General features: G+C 42.8%; 2 protein-coding genes across 3 annotated transcripts in view; one reads left to right on the top strand and one right to left on the bottom strand.

The window, feature by feature from the left end:
* Window positions 1–18,545, bottom strand: part of SEPTIN10 (septin 10) — a 49,768-nt gene extending 31,223 nt beyond the window's left edge. For both annotated transcript variants that reach the window (XM_040224185.1, XM_040224184.1), the window contains exons 1-2: window positions 18,348–18,545; window positions 1,133–1,201 (exon numbers count right to left, since the gene is read on the bottom strand). In XM_040224185.1, the coding sequence (XP_040080119.1) occupies window positions 1,133–1,201; window positions 18,348–18,374 (96 nt within the window). In that variant the 5' untranslated portion in view covers window positions 18,375–18,545. The remainder of the gene's footprint in view (window positions 1–1,132; window positions 1,202–18,347) is intronic.
* Window positions 18,373–23,828, top strand: SOWAHC (sosondowah ankyrin repeat domain family member C). The gene is made up of 2 exons (XM_040225682.1): window positions 18,373–18,522; window positions 19,105–23,828. Exons 1-2 carry the CDS (start codon window positions 18,373–18,375, stop codon window positions 20,602–20,604), a joined length of 1,650 nt encoding a protein of 549 aa, XP_040081616.1. The 3' UTR covers window positions 20,605–23,828.
* The last annotated feature ends 3,994 nt before the right edge of the window (window positions 23,829–27,822 follow it).

Below are 27,822 nucleotides of genomic sequence, written 5' to 3'. Positions count from 1 at the left end.
CAATGCCAAGCTGCCAAAGGAACCACTGGCCACAGGCAGGCACGGCACACCTGGTTGTGACACCTGCAGCTGAGGAGGGAACTTTCAGATTTTATTTAATTTTAACTAATTTAAATACCCAGGTGTGGCTAGTGGCCACCATACTGGACAGTGAAGGTCTAAGCTTTTCCAATAAGAGGAAATTGTCAGACTGGATGAAAGAGCAAGACCCAACTCTGTGCTGTCAATACAGTAACTGACAAGTTCATTGTAAAATTTACATGGGAAGCCAGAGGACTCAGCATCCCCAGAGTCACTGTGCAGAAGAACAAGCTGCAGGAGGCACACTAGCTGGTCTAAGGCTGCAGTCACCAAGTAGCGTGGTGTTATGCCTGTCTACTGTTTACCTACAATTTAACGAAGAGGATGGGCTGCGGAACATGAGGACTCAACAGAGAGCACTCAGTGCACCAGTCACTGAGCAGTTACAGTAGATTCAGCAAAGCAGCGTGTCAGAGAGCAGGTTAAGAGTAATTCAGAAAGTCTGTGAGGTGGTAAAATAAAGATGGAGAGCCTACTGTTACCGGTAAGAGAGCAAGAATGAACAAATCACCATTTATCAAAACGATGGGGACTTCAGCATGTGTGGAGGAAGAGGAGACTACAGAGCACAGAACTACAGGAAACCAATCATGATCACCTATGCTCACATTTGCAGTTTTCTTTAAAAAAAAAAAAAAAAACTCACCTTGTTCACCAGATTAAATTTACTCCTCTTTTCAAATAACTTTTTAATAAAAAACTACCAAAACCCATCCTCCTGCGCAAGTACATTCAGAACCCCTTTGGAACCATGAAAGTCTGCTGCTGTGCTCAGGAAGACTCCTACAGGGCCATCCCATGGCACCTCGCCTTGTCATCACCAAAGTCTGTGGCAGAGCTGGAACCTGAATCTGCTTGACATCAGGCAGCGTAGAGACACTGTGGCCACTCAACAGTGGTTCAGTTCATTACTGATTTTGAACTTGGATCAATGTTAACAGTTAATTCATATTCAAGGTGAGAACCAACAACAAGTCTGTCTAACCGCATCCTGAAACCACAGAGGCATCCACAGTACAAGGTGGGTCTGGTCTACTTAAGAGATACTCACTTTCTGTTCATGGTCAGATACTTGTGAGGACGTATGAGCTGTTTTTGCTGTAATGTGAGACTGAAAGAGCTGAAAAAGAAAACACAGATGTTACTTAAAAAACAAAACACCTATATCTAAGTAATATATTAATAGTTACATTAAAAAGGAATTCTAGTATTGTCATTATCACCAGGCTTTGACTTGTGATCTACACAAGGTTTTCTTGCTGGAAGTATATCTGCAGAGGTCAGTACCATGTGATAGTCAACACATGATATACATTATTGCACTTACACCTTCACTCACAAAAATGTAAAAGTTATCATCACAGCCATCCCCAGGCCAATGGGGCCCAAGCAGCTGTGGGGTTCTCAGAGTAACGCTGCCTCAAGAGCACTCCATCCTGGCATGCAGCACAGGACATGGAGAAAACATGTCCTTTTTAAAAAGTAACAGTAACATGGATATAGTAAGAAAAAGCGCCAACAGTGCCGGATGAGAACAGAGAGCAGACTAAGTTCCCTCCTCCCCTGACCTCTGCAAGCTGGCAGTTCTCTCCCCTGGGGGTAGAGGCGGCCTGGAGTGTGAACACACAGTGTCCATGGCTCATGACTGGCGATCTGCAGTGGTTGTCCGTCCCACCTAATCTGTGGTGGGGACCGCGTCAGCAGAGCATGAGCTACCTCCCTCCCTTCCTCCCTCCCTCCCAGGACAGTGCCGCTTCTGTAAACTGCACAACATGCAGATGCACCATCTTTAACTGCAACAGCTGCACTGCAGTGAACAGCAGCTTGCCTACACGTGGGACTAAGGGGAACCTGATGCTGCGGCAAGGGAGGGCTACATGTGGCACTTTGAACCCCAACACGTGGGGTGGCCAGGACTGCATTCTACAGAACACTAATGACCCATTCCCGTGGTACTTCTGGGTAACGGAGCTCTTGAAGGTGAGCCCTGGGATCTCACCAGGCACCTTGAGCAGCCAGCTGAGCGCACTATGCTGGGAGTGGCTCTGGCCAGTGGGAATGCGCTGTGTATTAAGAGACAGCCAGGTCTCGGGGTGAACACAGGAACTGGTGTATGTATAAGAGAAAAGCACCTTGATACAAAGCCCACCAGAACTGAACTAGTGTGTCTTTAACTGTACCCACACTGCCCTGACTTTCCCCACCCCTGCCACCATGTGTCACATGAGCTGTAGAGCACACCCCCAGTCTGAGCCAGCACAGAGGAGCCAGAGCACTGGAAGACAGCCTTGGTCACAGCCACACACAGAAGAGGGAAGATGACACTGCGCTGAACTGAGGTGGAATATCCTATCTGGATAAAGCGAACCACCAGTAGAAGAGTTTGCTGGAAACAAAGGGCTCATCATCTCTTGATGTCAAGTTATGAAGAGGCCAGAAGTGGAGCAGGGAGCTGCAGGATGAGGCCTGGAGTGTCCACCTGGGGTGGAACCTGCTGTCAGGACACCAGGCACCATGGAGGGAGACCGAGCACAGCAGAGCCTCTGTGTCTGCCAGCATCAGATGGGAGTGGGTGCTGCATGTCTAACTTAATCTTATCAACTATAGGACTCTAATGAAGATTAGTCTTTAAAAAACTACAGTAAGTAGTCTTGGGTTTTTAGTATAATGGATAGCATACTGCAATCTTTGTGAAATGCTGCTTAGGAAGCAGTATCATTGATATATAAAATTTGCTTAGAAAAAATAAGGTTTGTACTTCTTTATTATTAAACTTTAAACTTTGACTAATAAGACCAAGGTTACCTTTCTGTCATTTATATGAGTTCATATCAAGTATTCACTTTTGTTCATTCATTTCCTGTGTTTCTGAACACCTGCCAGAAAGCCTACTTAAAATCTCTGTGGATAAATGGTTTGATGAGGAAGTACAAATGAGTCACATAAAACTATTATAAATAGTTGTTCTTAATATTTCCACTGGTACTACCTGGCTAAGATTTCCAAAACAGATTTTAGAATGAAAACAGTTTTTAATAAATTAACAAAGACATTATTGAAGGTAAAATAACAAGGGGACAGGAATTGACCCAGTGCACCTCTAGTGGTAAATCCTAAATTAAAAACCTGGAAGTGGAATTCCAGTCTGCTCCACCACTGACTACCTTCTTACCATGTACAAGCCCTGTGCTGGGAACGGGGTATCAGGAGGAAGACACGGCCCTTGATCTTAAGAACTCATCTCACAGAAACACAGGCAAATGATTGACAGTCCACTCTCATTTCAAGGCAAAAGGGAGACCGACAGTCCCTATCTACACCTGATGACGGTAGCTTTTGTGTTAAGTACATGCATCATAGATACACGTTTAAATCTATACATCCACATCCTAGAAAGGAAGAATGTATACAGTACTTTTAACTCTTAGCAAAGTCTAACACATTTTTTAGAAGTTTTAGTATATAACGAATCACACACACACACAAATGCCAGAACATCTGGGGGAAGATCAGGTTCTTCACCTTCTTCAAAGTATCAGCTTGGGGAGTGTGGGCAACACAACAGATGTGGCATGCAATCTGTTCTGGGGTCTTCTGAACATAGGTGGTAGGGACCTTTTTCCTATTGGTCAGTTACAGGAAGGCATTTGGTGATTCTTTCACAACAGTACCCAGGCTCTTCTGACCCTCCAGCAAACAGTCCTGAGACTGCCTGATAGCCTCTCTCTAGGCATAACAATGAGCTTTGGGTGAACAGAATTATGACTTGGGTTATAATTGCTTCATTTTACCTTCATGTTCCCACTCTTTATCTTTGTAAAGCCAATCCAAGGAACAGAACCAAAATTTTCTAACTGTCCTCTGGTATTTCTTAGAGTTTAGTTAAAAAAAAAAAAAAAAGAGCAGAGAGGTCAAAATAGTTAAACTGGACCTATTTTATGGGTTTCAATAGGTCAGGGTTCTTTGGCTTAAGACAGTACTTTGAAAGGTTCTACAGATACATTATTTAAAATCATTTTATTAAATCTTAAGCTTAAATAAATGTTAATATGCTGATCTAAAATTTTCCTAAAAACAAATAGTAAAATTACCTTATTCAGATTATGTGGAAGATGATTCTTGAAGTAGATAGTAATTACAACCAGGGAAAAAAGAATCCAACTGAATCAGTAAGACCAGTAAGACCTGACACAGGAGAAGCAGTGTGTTGGCCTCCTGTCCCCCAGGGGACAGAGTTGGTTAAGGACAGCTTGGGGTAGGCCAGGTTCCATCAAAATATCACTTCAATTTTACCATCATCTCCAATACACATAAAAGAAGGTAACTACAAAGTCTGATATGCAGCCTCAAAATATCAAGACAGAAAAATTCTTGATAGTAATTCATAATGAGATTTTAAGCTAAAAAAAAAAAAAAAAAACACCCTTTACAGTAATGTGTATGTAAGGGTTAAAATATAAATGAAATTTTATTTTGAAATTACTTTCCTCCCTTAAGTAGAAAAGGAATATTTTGTGTGTTATAGAAAAAAATACCCTTTCTAATAATTGTGTTACTGTAGTAACAGTACAGTGAACATCGTTCTGTGGTGGCCAGAAGGTATGCCCCTCAGATTGTCCCTCCAGTAAGCACCTGCAGGACCGGAGCCCAGACCACTCCTTCCCAGGCAGTCCTAGCCCAGGACTGAGCAGAGTAGGGAGGCAGTGGGGCAGGACCTGGGCCCTTCTGCCCTGTGAAGGCTGCCCTGGCAGGTACTGGGCTGGCCCAGACTCGCCAAGTCTGCATGGCTTGTGAGCCTCTGTGGATTCTGCTTCCTCCTCTTTCTCCTCCAGGGCCTGACATCCCTTCCACACACAGCCCTCTGTCCCCCATAGAGGCTCCTCCTCCATGTCAGAAGGCGGCAAAGTGTGGTAAATGCCAGAGAGGGACATGACCCAGAGCAGTCAGGGCGGCAGTGGGGGCAGAGTTTCAGCAAGGTGCAGACCAGCTCAGCAGAAAGAGGACAGGCTTGTGCCAAGAGAACTGGACTCCTGCAGGCAAAAAAAAAAAAAAAAGCACGCCACATCCAATTACCTCAAAACAGATCATAGGCCTAAAAACTCTAGAAGAAAAAGTATAAAGTCTTTGTGGCCTTAGGCTTAGGCAAAGATTTCTTAGATACAAGAAGTGTGATCCACAAGATAAAAAATGATAAACTGAACCTAATAAACTAAAAAAACTTCTGCTCTTCAAAGTACAGTTAAGAGAATGAAAAAACAAGACACATACTTGGCTAAAAGATTTGCAAGTCATTTATCTCTTAAAGGACTTACATAAGAAATATCTATATATTTTCAAAAACTTGGACAAATAGAAACAGAATCCAGAGAAGGCAATGGCAACCCACTCCAGTACTCTTGCCTGGAAAATCCCATGGATGGAGGAGCCTGGTAGGCTGCAGTACATGGGGTCGCTAAGAGTCGGACACGACTGAGCGACTTCACTTTCACTTCTCACTTTCATGTATTGGAGAAGGAACTGGCAACCCACTCCAGTGTTCTTGCCTGGAGAATCCCAAGGATTGGGGAGCCTGGTGGGCTGCCGTCCATGGGGTCGCACAGAGTCAGACACGACTGAAGCGACTTAGTAGCAGCAGAAACAGAATAACTCAGTTTTTTAAAAATAGGGAAACATTGAAACAGACGCTTCACCAAGGATATAGGGATGGCAGATAAGCACACGGCAAGAGAATCAACATCATTAGTCATTAAACAAATGCAAATGAAAACACAAGGTGTCACTGCATGCCTACCAGAATGACCTAAAAAATTATCTGGCAAGGATGCAGAGCAGTTGTTAGCGGGAATACAAATTCTAGCACAAACATTTTGGGAAAACAGTTTGGCAGTTTCTGAAGTTAAAACACACAACATACTCAGCAATCCCACTCCTAGATCATCAGCCCAAGGAAAATGAAAACTAATACTCGAATAAAAAGCTGTATGTGAATGTACATATACATAACTTTATTAAAAACTGTTAAAAACTGGAAACAGTCCAAATGGTCTTCAAGTGGCAAATGGATGAACAGATTACACTGTGGCCCATGTGCACAATGGGACACCACTTGGCAGTAAAGGAACGTGAGCAATGTGGTGGATGGGTCTGCTCTGCACTGAAGAAACCAGCTCAGAGGCCACAGGAATCCACATCTATGGTGCAGGCAAAGCCGCAGGGGCAGAAGAGGATGAGGAGGCAGACAACAGAGAAGCACCAGGGGATGTGGGGTGGAGGATGAGGCAGAAATTCTGTAGTTTTCATTGTGTTTGTGGTTATACAATGGTATACATTCATCAGAACTCGTGAAACTTTATACTAAAAAAGTAAATGTTACTGTGCATAAATTATAGCTCAATATAAAGTTAATTCTTAAAGATATAACAAAATTTTCCAACAGTAATTAATACATGGGAAAGCAGCAGCTAACAAAAATTTAGATTATCTGAAGACAATGATTTAAGATGATACATGTATGATTATTTGTGAGAACCAATAAAGAAAATATATAGCAAAATATGCAAATACAAAATGAGATTAAAATATTTTCTCCAACTGTTCAAATTACAGTTCATTATTGGTTTCTTTTGGCTCTCAGAGTCATGTGGAAACTGTAAGTTATAATTCTTTTCCACACAACAGAATCTGTTACTATATGACAAGCAGCCTATTTTTTCGTAAAACAGAGAGCCCCTAGAAATTGTCTCAATGACCTGTGTCACAGGAGGAAACGGTTAACATGACGACAGTATAAATGGATGGTTTAAGAAGGCTGCTGGAGTTAACTGTGCATGGCAGCAAGAAACAGAGGTTTGGAGCACTGAGTAGCTGCTGGAGCCGTGCACCAAGGTCCGGGCAAAGATGTACCAGCACCGCAGAAGCAAAGCAAGACACAGCCTGTTCCACAAATTTTGAGACTGTTTACCCTTACCCCCCAGAATGGAGATTAGAGTCCTCAGCTCAAGGGGTCGGTAGGAGAAATATGGTAATGCAAGGCCAAAACCCACCCCAGTGGATGCAGTCAGCACCAGGAGACTTCCATTATCCCAGTGATGTCCCAACAAAAATATATCTCCAATACATAAAGTTTGCAAAGTCTTTAGATATTCCTAGATCACTAAGAACGTAAAGATATATCTAAAGAAGTTGAAAATAATGGTTAGTTTCCTTTAGTTTTCAAAAAATATACATTAAATTTTACAGCTATTTTTTCCATGATTGGCAAATACAATTGAAAGGCATCTTGTGATATTCTAAGATTGAGCATACAGGCTGAGTATGAGATGATGAATCTTTTTCATGCTTAAAATATTACCTCTGTGCTCATCCATGGCTATCTCTTCCTTTAATACTCACCTCAATGCTGTGCTTTGCCAAAAAGGCTTCACTCTTTATATTTAAAGCTAGTACAAATCACGATCTCATATATAAGTTCATTTTAATAAGCTGCTTGGATTCACAGAAACAACATTACATTTAAAGTCCTGGTAGGTTGACAAATACCTTATTTAACCCATAACATACTATTTATAATCTTAGACTAATTTTTTTCAAATCCAGCAGCAGACAAAGCACATTTATTGCCCTGTTCCTAAAAAGACTACTCCAGATCATGCATTCTCAGTGGGGGTATCCCCACCATAAAGGTGGTAGAAATTGGTTCTGGGGGGACCAAAAAATTCAGTGGTTTGTGGCCTTCCAAAGCTCAGTCAACCTTACCTGAAAACAATTTCTTTTCTAGTTTCTTCTTTAGTACCGACTCCCTCTCCTTTCTTCCCTGGTACCAACTCCCTCTCATTTCTCCTAGAGGAATTCTAGTACTAAATTCCTCTCATGAGGGAGAACTTGATTAACTGGATCAATTCATAAGACTAGGTAAATGTTATTTACTAAATTTGATTTAAATTTCATTTTTGTCCCAAAAGGTCAGTAATGAAAAATGGTAGAGAACTACTGCTCAGATAAACCCCGAAACAGGCCACGTCTGCATGTGGCATTTTCCATCTTCCTCCGCAGCCCTCTCCACACTGTCCTGCACTCCAGTTTCTTCACCCAAGTCAGTCCTAAATCAACTGCCTACCTGTCTTCACTCTTAACCAAATTTTGTGGTCCATGTGATCATTTTGGTTAGCTTTCTGTGGTTCTGGTTTTCATTCTGTCTGTCCTCTGATAGATGAGGATAAGAGGCTTGTGCAAGCTTCCTGATGGGAGGGACTGGCTGTAGGGGAAAACTGGGTCTTTCTCTGGTGGGCAGGGCCATGCTCAGTGAATCTTTAATCCAATTTTCTGCTGATGGATTTATTAAAATGCAGAGACTTTATCAACCAAGGCCCATATTGTCAAGGCTATGGTTTTTCCAGTAATCTTGAATGGATGTTAGAGTTGGACCATAAAGAAGGCTGAGCACCAAAGAATTGAGACTTTCAAATTTTGGTGCTGGAGAAGACTCTTGAGAGTCCTTTGGACTGCAAGGAGATCAAACCAGTCAATCCTAAAAGAAATCAGTCCTGAATATTCATTGGAAGGACTGATGCTGAAGCTGAAACTCCAATACTTTGGCCACCTGATGAGAAGAACTGACTCATCTGAAAAGACCCTGATGCTGGGAAAGATTGAAGGCAGGAGGAGAAGGGGACAACAGAGGATGAGATGGTTGGATGGCATCACTGACTCAATGAACATGAGTTTGAGCAAGCTCCGGGAGATGGTGAAGGACAGGGAAGCCTGGCATGCTGCAGTCCATGGATGGGGTCACAAAGAGTCAGACATAACTGAGTGACTGAATAACAACTAGGCAGTCCTGGTTTATTAATAACTCAGAGTAATATTCCAGTTAAAAAGTATACACTCGACTAAGTGAAAATATCACTATGTTCTACTTATTTTTGTCCATGAAAAAACTGGAGAACAGACCACTCACAGAACATTTATGGTATCTATCAACATGTTCTTGACCTAGCATTCCATTACTTATGAACTCTTTTTGCACACATCACACTGGCTAATGAGAACAAAAGTCCTCCTTACTGCCTCCAAAGAGAGGCAAGATGACCTTGGTCTGGCTTTTCAGAGCAGCATGAGAGGAGACCAGAGAAGTTGTTCCACAGCTCTCCCACCTCATCTCTGGTGAGCCCTGTAGTTGTGAGACAACAGAGCTGCCTAAAACTAGCTTGAGGGGCTGGGGAACCCATCCCACTTGGCAGGAAACCTGCAGGGCCAGCCCATCTTTCTGGCTCTCCACCTCACCCACATCTCAAACAGCAGTTGCCTCTTCTACTTTCCCCCAACCTTAACCCCTTATTCCTCATGAGGCATATTTTATTTTTTCAACATATGGCATAATTTTAATTCCCCCTTAAGTTGTATTACTCAGGTCTGACATCCCAGAAAAAAACCTATTCCTCTTATATGATTTCTACTTCTGGTTTGTGAACTAAATGATTACCATGCAACCTCTACTAAACTGCCATATGCTTACGTTTCCATCTGTCAGCTGTCTCAGGCCTCAGAGTATTGAGGATTGTTCAAACAGAAGAAGATTCAGGATGGCCCTAAAATGGAACATGGCCAAGAGGGTGTATCTTTTTCCCTATCCCCTAACAGAGGTTCCAGGGCCTCAACCCTCCATGTCCATGTGGCACAGCTGCCACTTTGTCCAGGCATCTTCCCTTGTGATACAAAACGGGGGTGAAATTCTGACACCTGGGTTCATCTTTCTTTGCTTCGTTTCTCCCAAAGGCTGCATTTCAAAAATCCCTCACATGCTCTGTTTGAGTCTGCCTTCCTTTTTTAGTCTCACTACCTGGTTCATCTTAAAAATTTTCCCCAACAATTTATTCCATAATTTAAATTTTTCTAGTGTCAGAAAAAGCAGACTGAAAGAAATCTGAACATTCTAGTATTCCTAATGTAGCCTCACTCATGGCTCTTGAGAGAATATGGTCACAATGTTTCTCAAAATAGATACTCCAAACACATGGTCTGAAAGTATTCTGTACCTGGGAAAATACCTGGCACTGATCCGCAGAACCCAGGACTTCTCAGAGCTTCTCTAAGCCAGTAAAACCCTATAGCCACACGTCTTCATTTGTCTCTGACAGGAAAGGTCTGCAGACGGCCAAGGCGGAGCCTGCTGCTGATGCTGCTAAGTTGCTTCAGTCGTGTCGTGTCCGCATCTGTGCGACCTCAGAGACAGCAGCCCGCCAGGCTCCCCGGTCCCTGGGATTCTCCAGGCAAGAACACCGGAGTGGGTTGCCATTTCCCTCTCCAATGAATGAAAGTGAAAAGTGAAAGTGAAGTCGCTCAGTCATGTCCGATTCCTAGTGACCCCACGGACTACAGCCTACCAGGCTCCTCCGTCCATGGGATTTGCCAGGCAAGAGTACTGGAGCCTAGGTTACACTATTTAAACTAACCAAAACAATAAACAAGGAAAAAGAAGCCACTTAAAGCAATTTTGGACAACTTTAACATGTAGGCACATGTTCACTTTTACAATGACAAGTTCTAGAAGGAATCACATAATGTAATAAACGTTGGGTTCTATTGTATCTAAACTGCTTCAGCTAAATCCTCAGTGAAGAAATCTCCAGCCTTGTTTAGAAAAAGTAGTTAATTTCAAATAAATGGAATTGCCAAATAAAAAATTTCAAAAACAGGAAAAATGCTCAAGCAAAATATGCATATTTACTAAAAGTAATAAAATACTGTAAGGATGCTAAATCATAATTGGTCTTAAAGGTATTTAAAATCATAGCTTTCAATCTCGTGGTTATGTTTGAGCCTATGAGCTTCTTATTTCTGTGATCTTCAAAACAAAAAGGGTGTTAAATAAAATTTTAAAGCATCATCTAAATCAGACTTCCTCCCAGATATGATCAAAAGAAAGCATAAAAATTAAAGTTCTCAGTGGAAAGCTTTGAGAATCAGGTATTTTATATTAAGAATACTTAAAATCTTCATCAGAGAAAATTAAATTTAGTATGGTTAAAAATAAAAGGCCAGTAAGTATTCTTGAGAAAAAGAAATCTATTCTGCAGTAAAATATGAAAATTTACAACACCTTCTTCTTCCTTTCCCACACACCAAAATAAATAGGTAAATAAAATAGTTATAGTTTGGAACAATGTCAGGAGCAAAGTCAGCCTGGGAAAAGCTCAAAGGCTTGGAAGAAGGAGGAGCCTCATTAGAACATAAATGCAGACTAACAGCTCTGCCCATAAGAATTTATAACTAATATGTATAAGAATCAACAAGAATAAAATGACTCAAAAATGATCATGGTTATGGAGGATACTATTACAAGCTGTGTTTCCTAAGTAAGTAAAGTAAAGTCGCTCAGTCGTGTCAGACTCTTTGTGACCCGGTGGACTATAGCCCACCAGGCTCCTCTGTCCCTGGGATTCTCCAGGCAAGAACACTGGAGTGGGTTGCCATTTCCTTCTCCAGGGGATCTTCCCAACCCAGGAATCGAACCCAGGTCTCCTGCATTGCAAGCAGACGCTTTCCTCTGAGCCACCAGGGAAAGATCATTTAACTGACGGGGTAAGGGGCAATACAAGGTTCACTAAAATTTAATGGAAAAAGTAACAATACAGAACATAAGTTAGGTATTGCAAGGAAGCACATGACTAGTGGCAAACAAGTGGAATGACAGAATGCCATGGGTTAAAAGCTTCAGAGGAGATGGGATGGATACTCGGTCTCATTATCTTATGACTGTAGGACCTGGACCAGTGAAGGGACGTCACTCCAGATCAGAAACACAAGGTACTGAGGTAGTAATTAACTCCAGGACATAAAAGAGAATTAAAAGTCACAACTTCAAGAGAGAAAGTAAAACACATGCGGGAAACTTCTGAGATATAAAAAATGTCGTCACTGAACGATAACTGAAAAAAACAAGAATTCAGAAGTACTGCATCTTAAACAGGAAACGAAACAGGCAAGAAATAGAAAGATCTGGATACCATTTAAAAGGGCAGTCTGAAGATGCAGAAAATTATGAGTGTGTTTTTCTGGAAACAGGAAAAGGTAGTGTCATTACAAGATCCACTATCACAGTCAGCAATACATAACTATACAGTCAAGATCTCCTGAATCATAAAATGTACGCAATTACTAATACTTACTGCAAAATTCAGACTTCAATTGAAGAAAGTAGGGAAAACCACTAGACCATTCAGGTATGACCTAAATCATGACCCTTAGGATTATACAGTGGAAGTGACAAATAGATTCAAGGGATTAGATCGGATAGAATGCCTGGAGAACTATGGATGGAGCTTCATGACATTGTTCAGGAGACAGGGATCAAGACCATCCCCAAGAAAAAGAAATGCAAAAAGGCAAAATGGTTGTCTGAGAAGGCCTTATGAATAGCTGAGAAAAGAAGAGACACTAAAGGCAAAGGAGAAAAGGAAAGATATAAGCATCTGAATGCAGAGTTCCAAAGAATAGCAAGGAGAGATAAGAAAGCCTTCTTCAGTGATCAATGCAAAGAAATAGAGAAAAACAACAGAATGGGAGACATTAGAGATCTCTTCAAGAAAATCAGAGATAGCAAGGAAACATTTCATGCAAAGATGGGCACAATAAAGGACAGAAATGGTATGGACATAACAGAGGCAGAAGATATTAAGAAGAGGTGGCAAGAATACACAGAAGAATGATACAAAAAATATCTTCATGACCCAGATAACCACAATGGTGTGATCACCCACCTAAGGCCAGACATCCTGCAATGAGAAGTCTGGGAAGTCAAGTGGGCCTTAGGAAGCATCACTGCAAACATAGCTAGTGGAGGTGATGGAATTCCAGTTGAGCTATTTCAAATCCCAAAAGATGATGTTGTGAAAGTGCTGCACTCAATATGCCAGCAAATTTGGAAAACTCAGCAGTGGCCACAGGACTGGAAAAGGTCAGTTTTCATTCCAGTCTCTAAGAAAGGCAATGCCAAAGAATGTTCAAACTACCACACAGTTGCACTCATCTTACATACTAGCAAAGTAATGCTCAAAATTCTCCAAGCCAGGCTTCAACAGTATGTGAACCATGAACTTCCAGATGTTCAAGCTGGATTTAGAAAAGGCAGAGGAACCAGATATCAAGTTCCCAACATCCATTAGATCATTGAAAAAGCAAGAGAGTTCCAGAGAAACATCTACTTCTGCTTTATTGACTATGATGCCAAAGCCTTTAACTGTGTAGATCACAACAAACTGTGGAAAATTCAAGAGATGGGAATACCAGACCACCTGACCTGCCTCCTGAGAAATCTGTATGCAGGTCAAGAAGCAACAGTTAGAACGGCACATGGAACAATGGACTGTTTCCAGATCGGGAAAGGAGTATGTCAAGGCTGTATATTGTCACCCTGCTTATTTAACTTATATGCAGAGTACATCATGAGAAATGCTGGGCTGGATGAAGCACAAGCTGGAATCAAGATTTCCGGGGGAAATGTCAATAACCTCAGATATGCAGATGGTACCACCTTTATGGCAGAAAGCAAAGAACTAAAGAGCCTCTTGATGAAAGTGAAAGAGAAGAGTGAAAAAGCTGGCTTAAAACTCAACATTCAAAAAACTCAGATCATGGCATCTGGTCCCATCACTTCATGGGAAATTGATGGGGAAACAGTGGAAACAGTGAGAGATTTTATTTTGGGGGGCTCCAAAATCACTGCAGATGGTGACTGCAGCCATGAAATTTAAAGACACTTGCTCCTTGGAAGAAAAGCTATGACCAACCTAGACAGCATATTAAAAAGCAGAGACATTACTTTGCCGACAAAGGTGCACCCAGTCAAAGCTATGGTTTTTCCAGTAGTCCTGTATGGATGTAAGCATTGAACTATAAAGAAAGCTGAGCACCGAAGCATTGATGCTTTTGAATTATGGTGTTGGAAAAGACTCTTGAGAGGGACTCTTGAGAGTCCCTTGGACTGCAAGGAGAACCAACCAGTCCATCCTAAAGGAAATTAATCCTGAATATTCATTGGAAGGACTGATGCTGAAGCTGAGACTCCAGTACTTTGGTTACCTGATGAGAACTGACTCATCTGAAAAGACCCTGATGCTGGGAAAGACTGAAGTTGGGAGGAAAAGGGGACAACAGAGGATGAGATGGTTGGATGGCATCACCGACTTGATGGACATGAGTTTGAGCAAGGTCTGGGAGTTGGTGATGGACAAGAAAGCCTGCCATGCTGCAGTCCATGGGGTCACAAAGAGTCAAACAGGACTGTGCGACTGAACTGACTAATAGAGGACATGCTGGAGATCATCCCAGACACAATCCGGCCAAAGTGTATCTCATCATCACTAGCTGTGACTCCTTGAGTATCCACTAAACCTCCCTGAATCTTAATGCAGTTTTAAAAGGTTACTTTCCATTTACAGTTATTACAAAATATTGGCTATACTCCCTTAACGTCCTCATCTATGAAAAAAAAAAAAAAAGGTCTGAAAACCTGAAGAGTTTCAAGTGAGTTTTAAAACAGAACTCTTAAAAATAAAGGTGGAATGAAAATGAAAATAAAACATACCAAAATCTGTGGGACACAGCTAAAGCCCAGCTGAAAGGGAAATTCATTAATACCTTATGTATATATTAGAAAGGAGGAAAAGTCTCAAGTCAATGATCTAAGGTCTCAAGAACTTAGAAAAAGAAGAGCAAACTAAACCAAAAGCAAGCAAAGGAAATAAAAAGATCAGTTTTTTGAAAATAGAAAAATAACGGAAAAAAACCCGGTGAAACAGAAATAGTTCTTTGAAAAGGTCAGTGAAGTTAACAGACTTCTAGCAAGACTAACAAAGATAGGCAGAAGATGAAAATTTTACCAGTATCAGGAATGAAACAGGGATTATCACTGTAGACCCTAAGGAAAGCAAAAGGAGATTAAGAGAATATTATGAACATGTCTATACACATAACATTTAACAATTTGGAAGGAAATGGATCGCAAAACCACATACCATCACAACTCACCCAGTGTGAAATAACATGAACACACAGGTAACTATGAAGGAATTTAAATCTGTAAGTTTAAAACTCCCCAGAAAGACATCTCCAGGCCCCGATGGTTTCGCAGAAGAATCCTACCAAACATTTAAAAAAGAATACCAATTTTACATAATCTCTTCCAGAAAACAGAAGAGATGGGGACACTTCCCAGTTTCTTTTCTGAAACTAATATTACTCTGACATAAAACCGAAGAGAGTACAAAAAAACCTGCAGACAAATATCCCTCTTGAACTTGATAAAGAGTATCTACAAAAGAACAGCAGCAGCCTGCTGCTCTGATGATGGACTGAATTCTTTCCCGCCAACATCACAGTAAGGCAAGAATGTCTGTTGTCACCACACTTATTCAAATATGGCAGAAAAGAAAAGGTATACAGATTGGAAAGAAAGAAAACTGTATCTGTGTTGAGATGACATAATTTTTATGCACACAAGAATTTACTCCAAGGAATTTACTCCTAGAATAAATTAATTTAGCAAGGTCAAAGGACTCAAGATAAACATACACATCTCAATTGTATTTCTGTGTTAAAACGATATGAGGACAATGAAAATAAAAATATGGTATCATTTGTAACTGATAAAAAATGAAATGTAAATCTAACAAAACAAATTCAGGACTTGTGTACTGAAAACTATATAATTCTGATGAAAGAAATCTGAGAAAATATAAAGAAATGGACAGAAACACCATGTTCATTATTTGGAAGATTCAACATAGGTAGAAATAACAATTTTCTTTAAATTAATTTTAGACTTAATGTAATATCTATCAAAACCCCAGAAAAATTATTTGTACATAGACAAGACTACTCTAAAATTTAGATATATAAACTAGAATAGCCAAAAAATTTTGAAATTTAAGAATAAAGTGAGAGTAATCAGTCTACTCTATTTCAAGATTTATTTATATAGTTATAGGACTCAAGACTGCATATTAACAGAGACCCCAGAAAAAGATCTGCACAACATGCTCAACTAGTTATTGACAAAAGTGCAAAAGCAATTCAACAGACTATAACAGCCTTTTCAACGTATGTTGGAGCATCCATTAGTCAAAAATGACCCTTGACCTAAGTCTTACACCTTATACAAAAACTAACAAAATGGGTCATGGGTTTAAATTTGATATAAGACTCTTAGGAAAAAAATAAGAGAAAACCTTTGGTATTCTGAGTTAGGCAAAGGATTCTTAGACTTGACAAGTACAATCCATAAGAGGAAAAGGTGATAAAATGGATTTTATCAAAACTAAATATGTTTGCTTTGCATGGTATCTAGAATACATATTTTAAAAACCTCTAAAATCAGCAGTAAGAAAAGAAAATCCAGTTAGAAAATGGGCATAAAAAATGAAATTCAATGAAGAAAATATACAGATGGCAAACAAGCACATGAAAAGATGTTTAACATCACTAGCCATTAGAAAAGTGCAAGTTAAGACCACAATATATAATTACATACCTATCAGAACGTCTTAAAAAATAACCAGGAACTCCCAAGTGCTGGTGAGGATGTGGAGAAACTAATCTCACATACACTGGTGGTGGGAATGGAAAATGCAGAAACTGGGAAACAGTTTAGCAGTTTCTTAATGAAACTAGTAACTGCCATGTGAATTCCAGAGAACTGAAGACATTTTCCTTATGTTACGTGTTAACATACAGAAATGTTTTATAGCAGCTTTATCTATAATAGCTCAACAATGGAAACAATGTAGGTGTCCTTCAAAGTGTGTTACATCCATACCATGTAATATTACTCAGCAATTAAAAAGGAGCAAACTAATACTTGGAACAACCTGAATGAATCTCCAGAGAATGCTACTGAAGGAAAAACATCCAATCCCAAAAGGTTATATTCTAGGTGATTCCACTATATAACAGACTTGAAAAATTACAGAAATAACAGATTATAGTAGTTAGGGGTTAAAGAGGAGGTGGAGTGGAAATGAAGTGGGTGTGGCTACAAAAGGACAAGGGAAGGGTCCTGTGGTTGGGGGCAAGTTCTGTCCAGGTGCTGGTAGTGGCCTTTCCTATGATTTTGTAACATTTTACTATTAAAGAAGAGTGCGGACTCATTGGAAAAGACCCTGATGCTGGGAAAGATTGAAGGCAAAAGAAGGGGGCAGCAGAGGATGAGATGGTAAGAGAGCATCAAGTTCAATGGACGTGAATTTGAGCAAACTCCAGAAGATGGTGAAGGACAGGGAAGCCTGGTGCGCTGCAGTCCATGGGGTCACAAAAAATTGGACACGACTTAGCGACTGAACAACAACTATTAATGAAAATTGTGCAAAGTTACTGGGGAATTCTGTTTTTTCTCACAATTGCACACGAATTTACAGTTAACTCAAAAAGTTTAATTAAAGGTAACATTACTGCAAAATAAGCACAGCAACGGACAAGAAATCCCATGTTTAATTCTGAAGATTAAACTTCACTCGGAAACAAAGACGTGCACACAAACACAACAAATGTAACAAGGCAGGTCAGAGAGGAAAGCCTAGATTTCTCTAAAAACAAGACAGAGAAGAAAGAGACCTGGCTGAATCAGGAGAAAGACCCTCTTCCAGGCTCCGTCAGAGAAACTGGCTGTGTGATTCTGGACCCATCACCTACCCTCCCGGGTTCCTACCAGCTTAACTTCTAGAGACTGCTCAGGCCAGCACGTCTCACTTTTTGGTCTCAGGTCTGGTACGAACAGTATCAGAAGTTAAATTTTTCAAAAGACAAGTGGTCCTTCCACACGGCGTAGCGTCGGGGAAAGTCCAGGGACACAAGAGAATGAGTGAAAAGGGCAAGGAACAGCTTGGTGTGGCCGAGAACACCTCTGTGGCCCTCCCATGGCTTACTCTGAAATGAGACCAGTAGAGGAGGGACAGAAAACGGAACACATCAGTCGCATCCGTTCTTTTAACGGACAAGGGCTCCAAGGCGGGGAAAAAAGGCTCCAATCCAAAAGATGTCCACGCTGGGTAAGGTGGGAGGCTTGTGGAGGCCTGGGAGGCCGAGTCCAGTGGGGCGCCCGCCACCAGTCCCGCTCCCGCGCGTTTGGGACCGTTACACAAACCGCCCGCTTCACACTCCACTCTGGGGAGACGGGAAGCCGGGAGGCGCCGCCCGAGGGAGCGGGCGGGAATCGCGGGCCCAGCCGGGAGGGCGGGGGTCCCTGGCCGAGGGCGTAGGGCTGGCGGACTCACCAGGTGCCGCGCCACCTCGGAGGCCATGGTCCGGGCGACTGGGCGGGCGAGGGGCCAGCAAGGTGGCGGCGGCCGGCCGAGCCGCGCGTCCAGCAGCGGAGGGCGGGATGGAGCGGGGCGGGGCGGGGGCACAGGAGGGAGGAGCGGAGGGGAGGGGTCCCCCGGCCTCAGTGACGTGAGGGGCTGAGCGGGATGGCGCGGGGGGCGGGGCGGGTCTGGTCGGGAGGGGAAGAGAGCTGAAGGGAGGGGTCCTGTGGCCTCAGTGATGTGGGGGGCTGAGCGGGATGGCACGGGGAGCAGGAGTCCAGGAGGGAGAGTGGAGGGGTCCAGCAGCCTCCATTGAGCTGGGGGCCCTTGGGCGGGCTGCGAGTCAGGGCTCCCAGACACGTCCTCGAATTGGGTCTGTCACAGGAGTGCCCAGATGTTTTAGAGCAGCGGTCTCGAACCTTTTTGGCACGAGGGACCCTTTCATGGAAGATATTTTCACAGATGGGCGAGGGGGAAGATGGTTTCCGAATGATTTATGCACACAAATATACACACATATTTATTGTACACGTTCTATTATTATTATATCAGTTCCACTTAAGATCATCAGGCACTAGATCCTAGAGGTTGGGGACCCCTATTTTAGAGGATGACCAGTCAGTGCCTGGGAGAGGATGGAGCACAATCGCTAAGTTAGAAAAAGAGGCGGGGAAGAGCGGCCATGGCTCCTCAGACCTTTGGGCGGGGCTGAAGCACTGATTGCGGCTAGTACGGGGCCGGAAGTAGGCGTGTCAGGGCGTGTCCTCTGGAGGGAGTGGCCATTGCGGCCAGCGCAGGGGCCGGAAGTGGGTGGGGCCAGACGTGTCCAAGGGAAGGCACTGAATGCGGCCGGTTCGAGGACCCAAAAGAGGTGGGGCGGAGTGGGGCGGGGACCTCGGGAGCGGTAAGGCCGCCTCCGAGGAGGCCGGAAGTGGGTGGGCCCCCCGACGGGGGCGTGTCCGCGGGCGAGGCAGGGGGGCGGTGGCTGTTAGTCCCGCGGCTGCGGCGCGCTAGGAACTTGTGGAGCTCCCGCCGCGTAGGTCCGGAGTCAACCAGGTACGCTATCGAGATGGAGGGACCCGCCGAGTGCAGGGCTCAGGATCGGCAGGCCGAGCTGGAGCAGCCGGTTGGGGGCGCCCTGGGCGGGTCGCCCGAACAGCGCGCCAGGGTCCGCGGCCGCCCCAAGGAGCCAGAGGACGCGGCGGGAGACCGCGCGGACCCCTTCGACCCTGTGGAAGGCACCCCGAGCGCGCCGCTCGGAAGGCGACCCCGCGGTGGCCCGGTGGGGGAAGGTGCGCGGCCCGAAGCGCTGGGCGATGCGCCCCCCACGCCGCGGCCGGGCCGCACCGCGCCCCGGGACCCAGCTGCAGGCGGCTCCCCTCAGCTGCGGCGCGGCCCCGGGGGCGCGGACGGCGCGGCGGCCGAGGAGGAGGGCGCGGGCTCGCTGACTCTGGATCCGCTGGAGCACGCGTGGATGCTGTCGGCCGCCGACGGCCGCTGGGACAGCCTGGAGGGGCTGCTGGCCTGTGAGCCTGGGCTGCTGGCCAAGCGCGACTTCATCACCGGCTTTACCTGCCTGCATTGGGCAGCCAAGCACGGCCGGCAGGAGCTGCTGGCCCTGCTGGTACGCTTCGCGGGCCAGCACCGGCTACCGGTGAACATCAATGCGCGCACGAGCGGCGGCTACACCGCGCTGCATCTGGCGGCCATGCACGGGCACGTGGAGGTGGTGAAGCTGCTGGTCGGGGCCTACGACGCGGATGTGGACGTTCGCGATTACAGCGGCAGGAAGGCCTCGCAGTACCTGAGCTCGAGCACCGCCGAGGAGATCCGGACGCTGGTGGGCGCCCTGGACGAGGACGAAGGCGAGAGCGCGGCGGGCAGCGGGGGTGGGCGCTGGAGGCTCTCGAGGGTGCTGCCCTCGCACCTCATCTCTGGCAGGCTCTCCCACGCTCTGGAGGACAGCGGGGACCATCACCACCACCTGGCCGAGGGGTTGACTGCGGGCAAAGCGAAGGAGCCCAATCGCAAAGCCTCAGGCAGCTCTAGTGGCCGGATGAAACCCAGACTCAACAAAATCCGCTTCCGAACCCAGATCATCCACACCACACCCTCTTTCAGAGACCCAGAGCAGCCTCTGGAGGAGGGGGAGGACGAGGAAGAGGACCGATCTCTTAAAGGCCACTCGTCCTCTTTCAAATTGAGACCCAAGTCCAATGTATTTGGGTAAAAATCATTTCTTTTAGAAAGTTCTGAGATTTGTTTGTCGTCAGGAATAGGATACTAGGTGCAGACCAGAAAATGAGACCAGAAAAGACCCTGAAGGCTGCGTTCTTAATCCGAGGGGTCTCCCCAGCAATGTGGCTGCAGTAGCTTTCCAAGCGATTCGTGCAACCTTGACCTCGGCCCCCTGCCCCCTGCAGACTCTCTGCCGTGGAGTCGCTGTTTTGGAGAACTAGTATTGTATCTAAATCCGGTGCAGAGTTGATGATTGCAGGTTCCTTTGATTTAAGCATTGCCGGATGCCATGCAAAGTAAGGAATATTGCACTTTACAGTATCTTTTTAAAAGTGGTTACTCTTCCAAGAGCTTCGCTTTGTGGCTCAGCTGGTAAAGAATCCAACTGCAGTGCAGACCAGGGTTCGATCCCTGGGTTGGGCAGATCCCCCTGGAGAAGGGAAAGGCTACCCACTCCAGTATTCTGGCCTGGAGAATTCCGTGGACTGTATAGTCCATGGGGTCCCGAAGAGTCGGACACGTATGAGCGACTCTCACTTTTCACTTTGCACTCTTCCAAGAGCAACAAGACATGCAAGTAGTAATGAACTGGTAGTATTTGTAAGTGTAAACAAAACTACACACTGCCGTCTGTTTTTTCTAATTACATTTGCTTTATACTACTGATGGCCAGGTCAGAGTTTACATGCACAAATACTAATTAGGGAATAATGTAAATACAATTGGGAATTCTGTTGGTACCCTACTTGTAAGTTGTGTTCAACTCTTCAAAAGCTGTTTCAGCTTTAACTACTGAACTGAAGATATGGGCAACGTTCACTTTTGAGTTAATCTGTTGGGTGGTTTCCTCTTAACTATCTCTAATACCCCTGCACTCAGTATTAAGGTACATTATTAATAACTACAGGGCTTCCCTGATAGCTCAGTTGGTAAAGAATCCACCTGCAATGAGGAAGCCCCAGTTCGGTTCCTGGGTGGGGAAGATTCCCTGGAGAAGGGATAGGTTACCCCCTCCAGTATTCTTGGGCTTCCCTTGTGGCTCAACTGTAGAAGAATCCACCTGCAATGCCAGAGACCTGGGTTTGATCCCTGGGTTGGAAAGATCCCCTGGAGAAGGGAAAGGCTACCCCACTCCAGTATTCTGGCCTGGAAAATTCTGTGGACTGTATAATCCATAGGGTCTCAAAGAATCAGACTCGACTGAGCGACTTTCACTTTAGTAACTACACAAGTTTTTATTTAAGAAAACACTTGTAACAACTTATGGTACTTCTAGGAAAATAATTGCCTCTGGTTCTTATTCTCACAAACTTGTTTTGCTCTTGTAAAAGTCTGAATTTTTAGGAGTTTTTGTTCCAGGGCTTATACAACCATTGGTTCTACTTGATGTGACCCTCTTTGTGCTTAGAGTTGAATTGCCTACAGAAGCTGTTTTCTGGTTTAGGTGATGAGCAAAAATTGATGTAAATATTAGCTGATGCTTCTATGAAGTAATTATTAAATCAACTTAATGATTCTCACATAAGGTACACTTTTTGTTTTCTAATGAAATACATTCATAATCTCAATACTTTGTAGCAGTGTTTTGCAAATGTTTAAAATACTAAATCCTTTTAGTTTTCATGTTTCTTTGAGTCTATTAGAGACATAGAGTGAAGGTATTGGGAAGCTGGCTAGTAAATCTACCCAGTTAAAAATAGCACTTTATAAAAAAGGGAAAGATAATAGATGGGGCATTTGCTATATTTAAATGCTGCTGGCTATTGAATCCTTTTATATATAAGTGAAAAATATCAGTCATTGCAATTAAAGACTTAAGTGTACTTAATTACATTTCATTCAAATATGCTAGGGTGAATGTCTTTACAATTATTGTTCAGTTTAATTCAGAAACATATTAAACTCACTCGTAACAGGATTCAAAGCAATTTGAGAGATATCTAATTCCAAAAACTCCTTCTCCCTTGGTCTTCTCCTTGTAAGAAGAAAAAGACAGTTCCTGAAACATGCATTTTGCAGCCTACGGAGATGACAGAGTGAGTTCACAGCTTGCAGAGTGAATGAAATGATACATGAATTGCACACAACTGCAGTGTTTAGAGAGTTCTTAAATCTTTAATTTCCCAAATTGTAGAAATTTGTAACAAATTGGTCATACCTCTCTAGATAGTAGTTGAATTTGTTTAAAGGCTAATGAAAAGTATTCATATAAAACAAAGTATTGTCCATTCATGTGCCTTTAGTTTTGTTTTAGGATTACGGAAGTGGGCTATGTACATTTGAGAAGCACTTTTATCCATACATCTAGGTGAAAAACAATCTAATTTTGTATAAATTAAAAATAGGTTCCTATCTAGTACAGGATAAGTTGTAATTTGTCACCAAGTCTTAGGCTTACAGACGTGTGAAGCTGAAGTGAGCCATAAAAACACTGCAGAACCACCTCTATGTTCTCCTGAACAGTGTTAATATCTAAATGTGTATGGTTGGTTTAGTCACTCAGGCATGTCTGACTGTTACAACCCCATGGACTGTTGCCTGCCAGGCTCCTCTGTCCATGGAATTTTCTAGGCAAGAGTTCTGGAGTGGGTTGTTGTTAGTACCTAATTGCATAAAATCTATAATTTGCTAGATTTTTAGAAACTGAATCAATGCCTAACTTGCTTTTCACTTTAAAGATTTTAACTTCTCTGCTAAAATGTACTTAAAGTTTCAAAAATCATTCCTGGGGGAACAATTTCTAGCATTGCTTGTCATGAGGTACTTGTGTGCAGTAAGTACAGCATTTTCAGCTACTTAACTCTGTTCCTCTTTTTTTTTTTTTTAATTTCCAAATTGAGATTATGAAAAGCAGGTGATTTATATAGTTTGGTATTTGTGGAGTTATGCCTACCATTAATGGAAATATGTATCAGTAACTCAGAGGTTGTTGAGATGAAACTGGTTAGAAAATCCAGGTATATCCATGTGTTTCTTCCAGGTGCAGTGGAGACTAATGAGTCTGTCACAGCTCCCTTTACTGTTATGGAATATAAAGTGCAGCTAGCTTATACAACCTGAACATATGGTGCTATTTTATTCATGTCTGAAATCTTGGCATCCAGAAGGCCTTGTCTCTTATTTTTCAAATAAGTGAAACTTTGGGAATTCAGAAAGTAAAATCTATGAAGTTTGTTTTGTCAGAATAAAAGATTCACACTAGATTTTCCCTCTGAATTGTCTAAATCACTGTAGTCTTTTATCTTTTATAATTTTATGGGGTTTTACATTTCATACAGGGCTTGTTTAAGCTTCCATCTGTCCTTTTTCTGTCCCTTAAGTCACTGCCCGTATATCCCTAATTACAGGTGAGGGGATGCAAGTTGGTGCTGTTCAGCACAAAGCAATGGCAAGAGGACCTCAAGACTCAGTGCTGTTCCACAGCATTATCTTTTCTGCACTTTGAATTGCTAAGTTTTGGCCAGAGTGCTCTGGTTGGGCATGAGTGGTGGAGGATTCAGCTAGAGGAGAGGGTCATACCTTTACCTTAAAAAATGCAAACAAAGGGACCAACAGAGATTAGTTTCTAAAACATAACATATGGCTCATGCAGCTCAATATATATATATATATATATATATATACATATATATACACACACATATATATATAAAACAATAAAAAATGGATGGAAGATCTAAAGAGGCATTTCTCCAAAGAAGACATACAGATGGCCAAAAAGCATATGAAAAGATGCTCACTGTCACTAATTATTAGAGAAATGTAAATCAAAACCACAATGAGGTGTCACCTCACACCAGTCAGAATGGCCATCATCAAAAACTCCACAAGCAAATACTGGAAAGCGTGTGGAGAAAAGGAAGCCCTCCTACACTGCTGGTGGCAGTGTAACTTACAGCCAGGATGGAGGTTCCATAAAAAACTTAAAAATAGAGCTACCATATGATCCTATAATCCCACCTCTGGGCACATATCCAGAGAAGAACATGGTTTGAAAGGATAATGCACTCCAGTGTTCATAGCAGCACTGTTTACAATAGCCAGGACATGGAAGTAACATAAATGTCCGTCGGCAGAGGAATGGATAAAGAAGATATGGTATATATATGCAATGGGATATTATTCAGCCATTGAAGGGGTGAAATAATGCCATTTGCAGCAACATGGTTGGACCTGGAGATTATCATACTGAATGAAGTAATTCAGAGAAAGAGAAATATATGCTGTCACTTGTATGTGGAATCTTAAAAGTGGTACAGATGTAGAAAACAAATTTATGGTTACCAAAGGAGAAAAGGGGAAGAATAAATTGGGAGATTGGGATTGACATAAACACACTACTATATATAAAACATAATAAGAACCTATTCTATAGCACAGGGAACTCTACTCAATGCTCTGCAGTGGCCCATATGGGGAAAGAATCTAAAATATGGGATACATGTGTATGTACAACTGAATCACTTTGGGGTACACTTGAAACTAACACAACATTGTAAATCAATTATACTCAAAAATTAATTAAAAAAAAAAAAACTATGACTCTTGCACAAACGAGCTACCATAAACCCTTCATACCCAGACGGAAGCTTAAGAAAGAAGGGAATGCCTTTTTCCATTCTTTTCAATATCCATCAAGCATTGAACATTAATTAATTAATTTCCTCATCAAGGTTGCCCTTGATCTTTGTTTTGAGGAAGTTCAGCAGATACAAAGTTTCGTGAATCCTTGCTGTCAACTTGCTCATAGCTCCCTGTGGGAAGACCCTGCTACCGTTTGCTGCTGGGACTTAGTGTTGTTGCTGATGTTTTGTGACAACGTATAAAACAAGGTTTCTGTTTCTAGAATAACTTCTTTCCTTAGAAGTGTGTATCTTAAAAGGGCTCATTGATGAGTTCCTCTGAACAGATCTGTAATTTTTCCTAGTGAAAGATATTTTTTATTTCGCTAAATACATGGTATTTAGTTTAATTAATATTTAGTTTCTTTTAAATTAATCCTGAAAGTACTCTGGGAATTTGCTGCAAACCATTGTTCCTTCAGTGATGAGTCACATAGTTACAATTTGAGGGCTAGAAAGTGACCCTTTGTGATCCTGTTTTTCAAGATATGGCAGCAGTTGTTTGCATCATTATCAGATTTTTTTCCTGTGAAGAATATTGTTTTCATGTAACCAAACTTTTTTCTCCTTAATCTTCTCTTTAAATGTCAGTTTTGTCCCAGGAAGGGGCTTCCCCATTCAGTTTCTAATAAAGTGTCCACTTTTCCATATTTATGCTTCCCACGGTGGCTCAGAGGATAAAAAATCTGCCTGCAGTGCAGGAGACCTGGGTTTGATCTCTGGGTCGGGAAGCTCTCCTGGAGGAGGAAATGGCAACTCATTCCAGTATACTTGCCTGGAAAATTCCATGGACAGAGGAACCTGGTGAACTATGTCCATGGGATCGCAAAGAGTCGGACACGACTGAGCAACTAACCCCTTTACCATATTTATTGGGGAATGTGTGACAAGTGCCCCCACTGGCGCGAGGCCTGACATGTTGAAGGTACACCGTATGTGTTTTGTTTTAATGGAAATGCTAAGGAAATTTTTCATAATGTTGCATTACATGGATAATTTCAGTAATTTGCTTTCATTCCAATTGAATAAAGGTAAGAATTTTTCCTACAACGTGACTCCACTGCCAGCCAACCACTCCATCTGTAGCCCGGCCCAAAGAACAACCTATTTCAATCCTAGAGGTGGAATCGGCTTTATTAGGATTTTACTTGGTAAGCAATTTAAGAGATTTTCAACAGTAAATTTGATTATAAGAAGTTTTACTTACAAGTTTATTCAAGTACATAATCCCTAGGAGAATCTGCTTTAAATGGCTTTAAATAGTCTTAAGTATTATCATGCATACAAATGACTACTTGTCCTGCGAAGCCACAAAAGCAAGAGAACAGGGAGATGAAGTTTAGTTCAACTTAGAGAGCTTTTTAATAATCATTTTAAGCAAAGAGTCAGACACGACTGAGCCACTGAGCTGAACTGAATCTGTCCCATGAAGTAGAACACTCAGCCTTTGAAAATAACTGGTCAGGGGCTACATGAGGACCAGAAAAGGTGAAACATCATTTTAAAGCACCCCTGTGATTGATGCTGTAAGAAACATTGCTCCAGACCACTCACTAACCAAAGCTTCAGCCCACATTTGGCTGGGTTAGAATGAAGTTAAATATATGTTTTGTGTTTTTTAAAACAAATGTTATATGCTGTTCTATCAAAGAAACTGGAAGTGCCTGTTAGAATATTCTGGGTCGCTAAGAAATGTTGAGCTAAATATTCTAGAAATATAACAGAATCCTTGAGATTTGTCCAGAAATTTCTAGTGTTTTTGTTTTTTTTTAACATTTACTTATTTTTGGCTGCATTGGGTCTTAGTTTGCAGTGCTCAGGGTCTCTAGTTGTGGTGTGTGGGCTTTGTTGCCCCAAGGCATGTGGAATCTTTGTTTTCTGACCAGGGATCAAACCTGTGTCCTCTACCTTGGAAAGTGAATTCCCAACCACTGGACCACCAGGGAAGTCCCTCCAACATTGATGAATGTGATCATGTTTGTCTTGGTCTGTTTGGGCTGATGAAAGAGCATCCCATAGATTAGGTGGCTTTTAAACAACAGAAGCTCGTTTCTCACGGTTATGGAGGCTGGCAGTGCAAAATCAAGACCTCGGCATCTTGGTGTCCAGTGAGGGCCTGCTTCCTGGTTACTGGCGGCCGTGTGCTCCCCCTGTCCCTCTGGTACAGGGTCTCTGGCAGGGGCACTAATCCCATCATGAGATGAAGCCCTCCAAAAGATCCTGCCTCCTCACAGTATCGCCTTGGGGTTTGGCTTTCAGCATGAATTCTAGGGGACACAAACATTCAGTCTGTGATGAGCTTACGTTCACAAGGCAGTTACTTGGTTACAGTTGGCAGCTCAACTTGCACAGAGGGGAATGACTCCTGGCTGAGGGTGTTCTTTGCGTAAAAGCCATTCCTTCTTCTAGGAGGTGGAGAAGGCAATGGCACCCCACTCTAGGACTCTTGCCTGGAAAATTCCATGGTTGGAGGAGCCTGGTAGGCTGCAGTCCATGGGGTCGCAAAGAGTGAGATACGACTGAGAGACTTCACTTTCACTTTTCACTTTCATGCATTGAAGAAGGAAATGGCAACCCACTCCAGTGTT

Source organism: Oryx dammah, unplaced genomic scaffold, assembly GCF_014754425.2.
Source record: "Oryx dammah isolate SB20612 unplaced genomic scaffold, SCBI_Odam_1.1 HiC_scaffold_25, whole genome shotgun sequence".
Taxonomy (NCBI): Eukaryota; Metazoa; Chordata; class Mammalia; order Artiodactyla; family Bovidae; genus Oryx; species Oryx dammah.
Note: the sequence above shows the minus strand (reverse complement) of the source record. Positions and strands in the feature narration are given on the sequence as shown.

Bases quoted from the DNA above. Each gene is read 5' to 3' on its own strand.
- SOWAHC (XM_040225682.1), top strand. From the start codon at position 18,373: ATGGTCCGGGCGACTGGGCGGGCGAGGGGCCAGCAAGGTGGCGGCGGC. The intron at 18,523-19,104 runs GTGAGGGGCTGA...GATTGCGGCTAG, and splicing joins GGTCCCCCGGCCTCAGTGAC to TACGGGGCCGGAAGTAGGCG.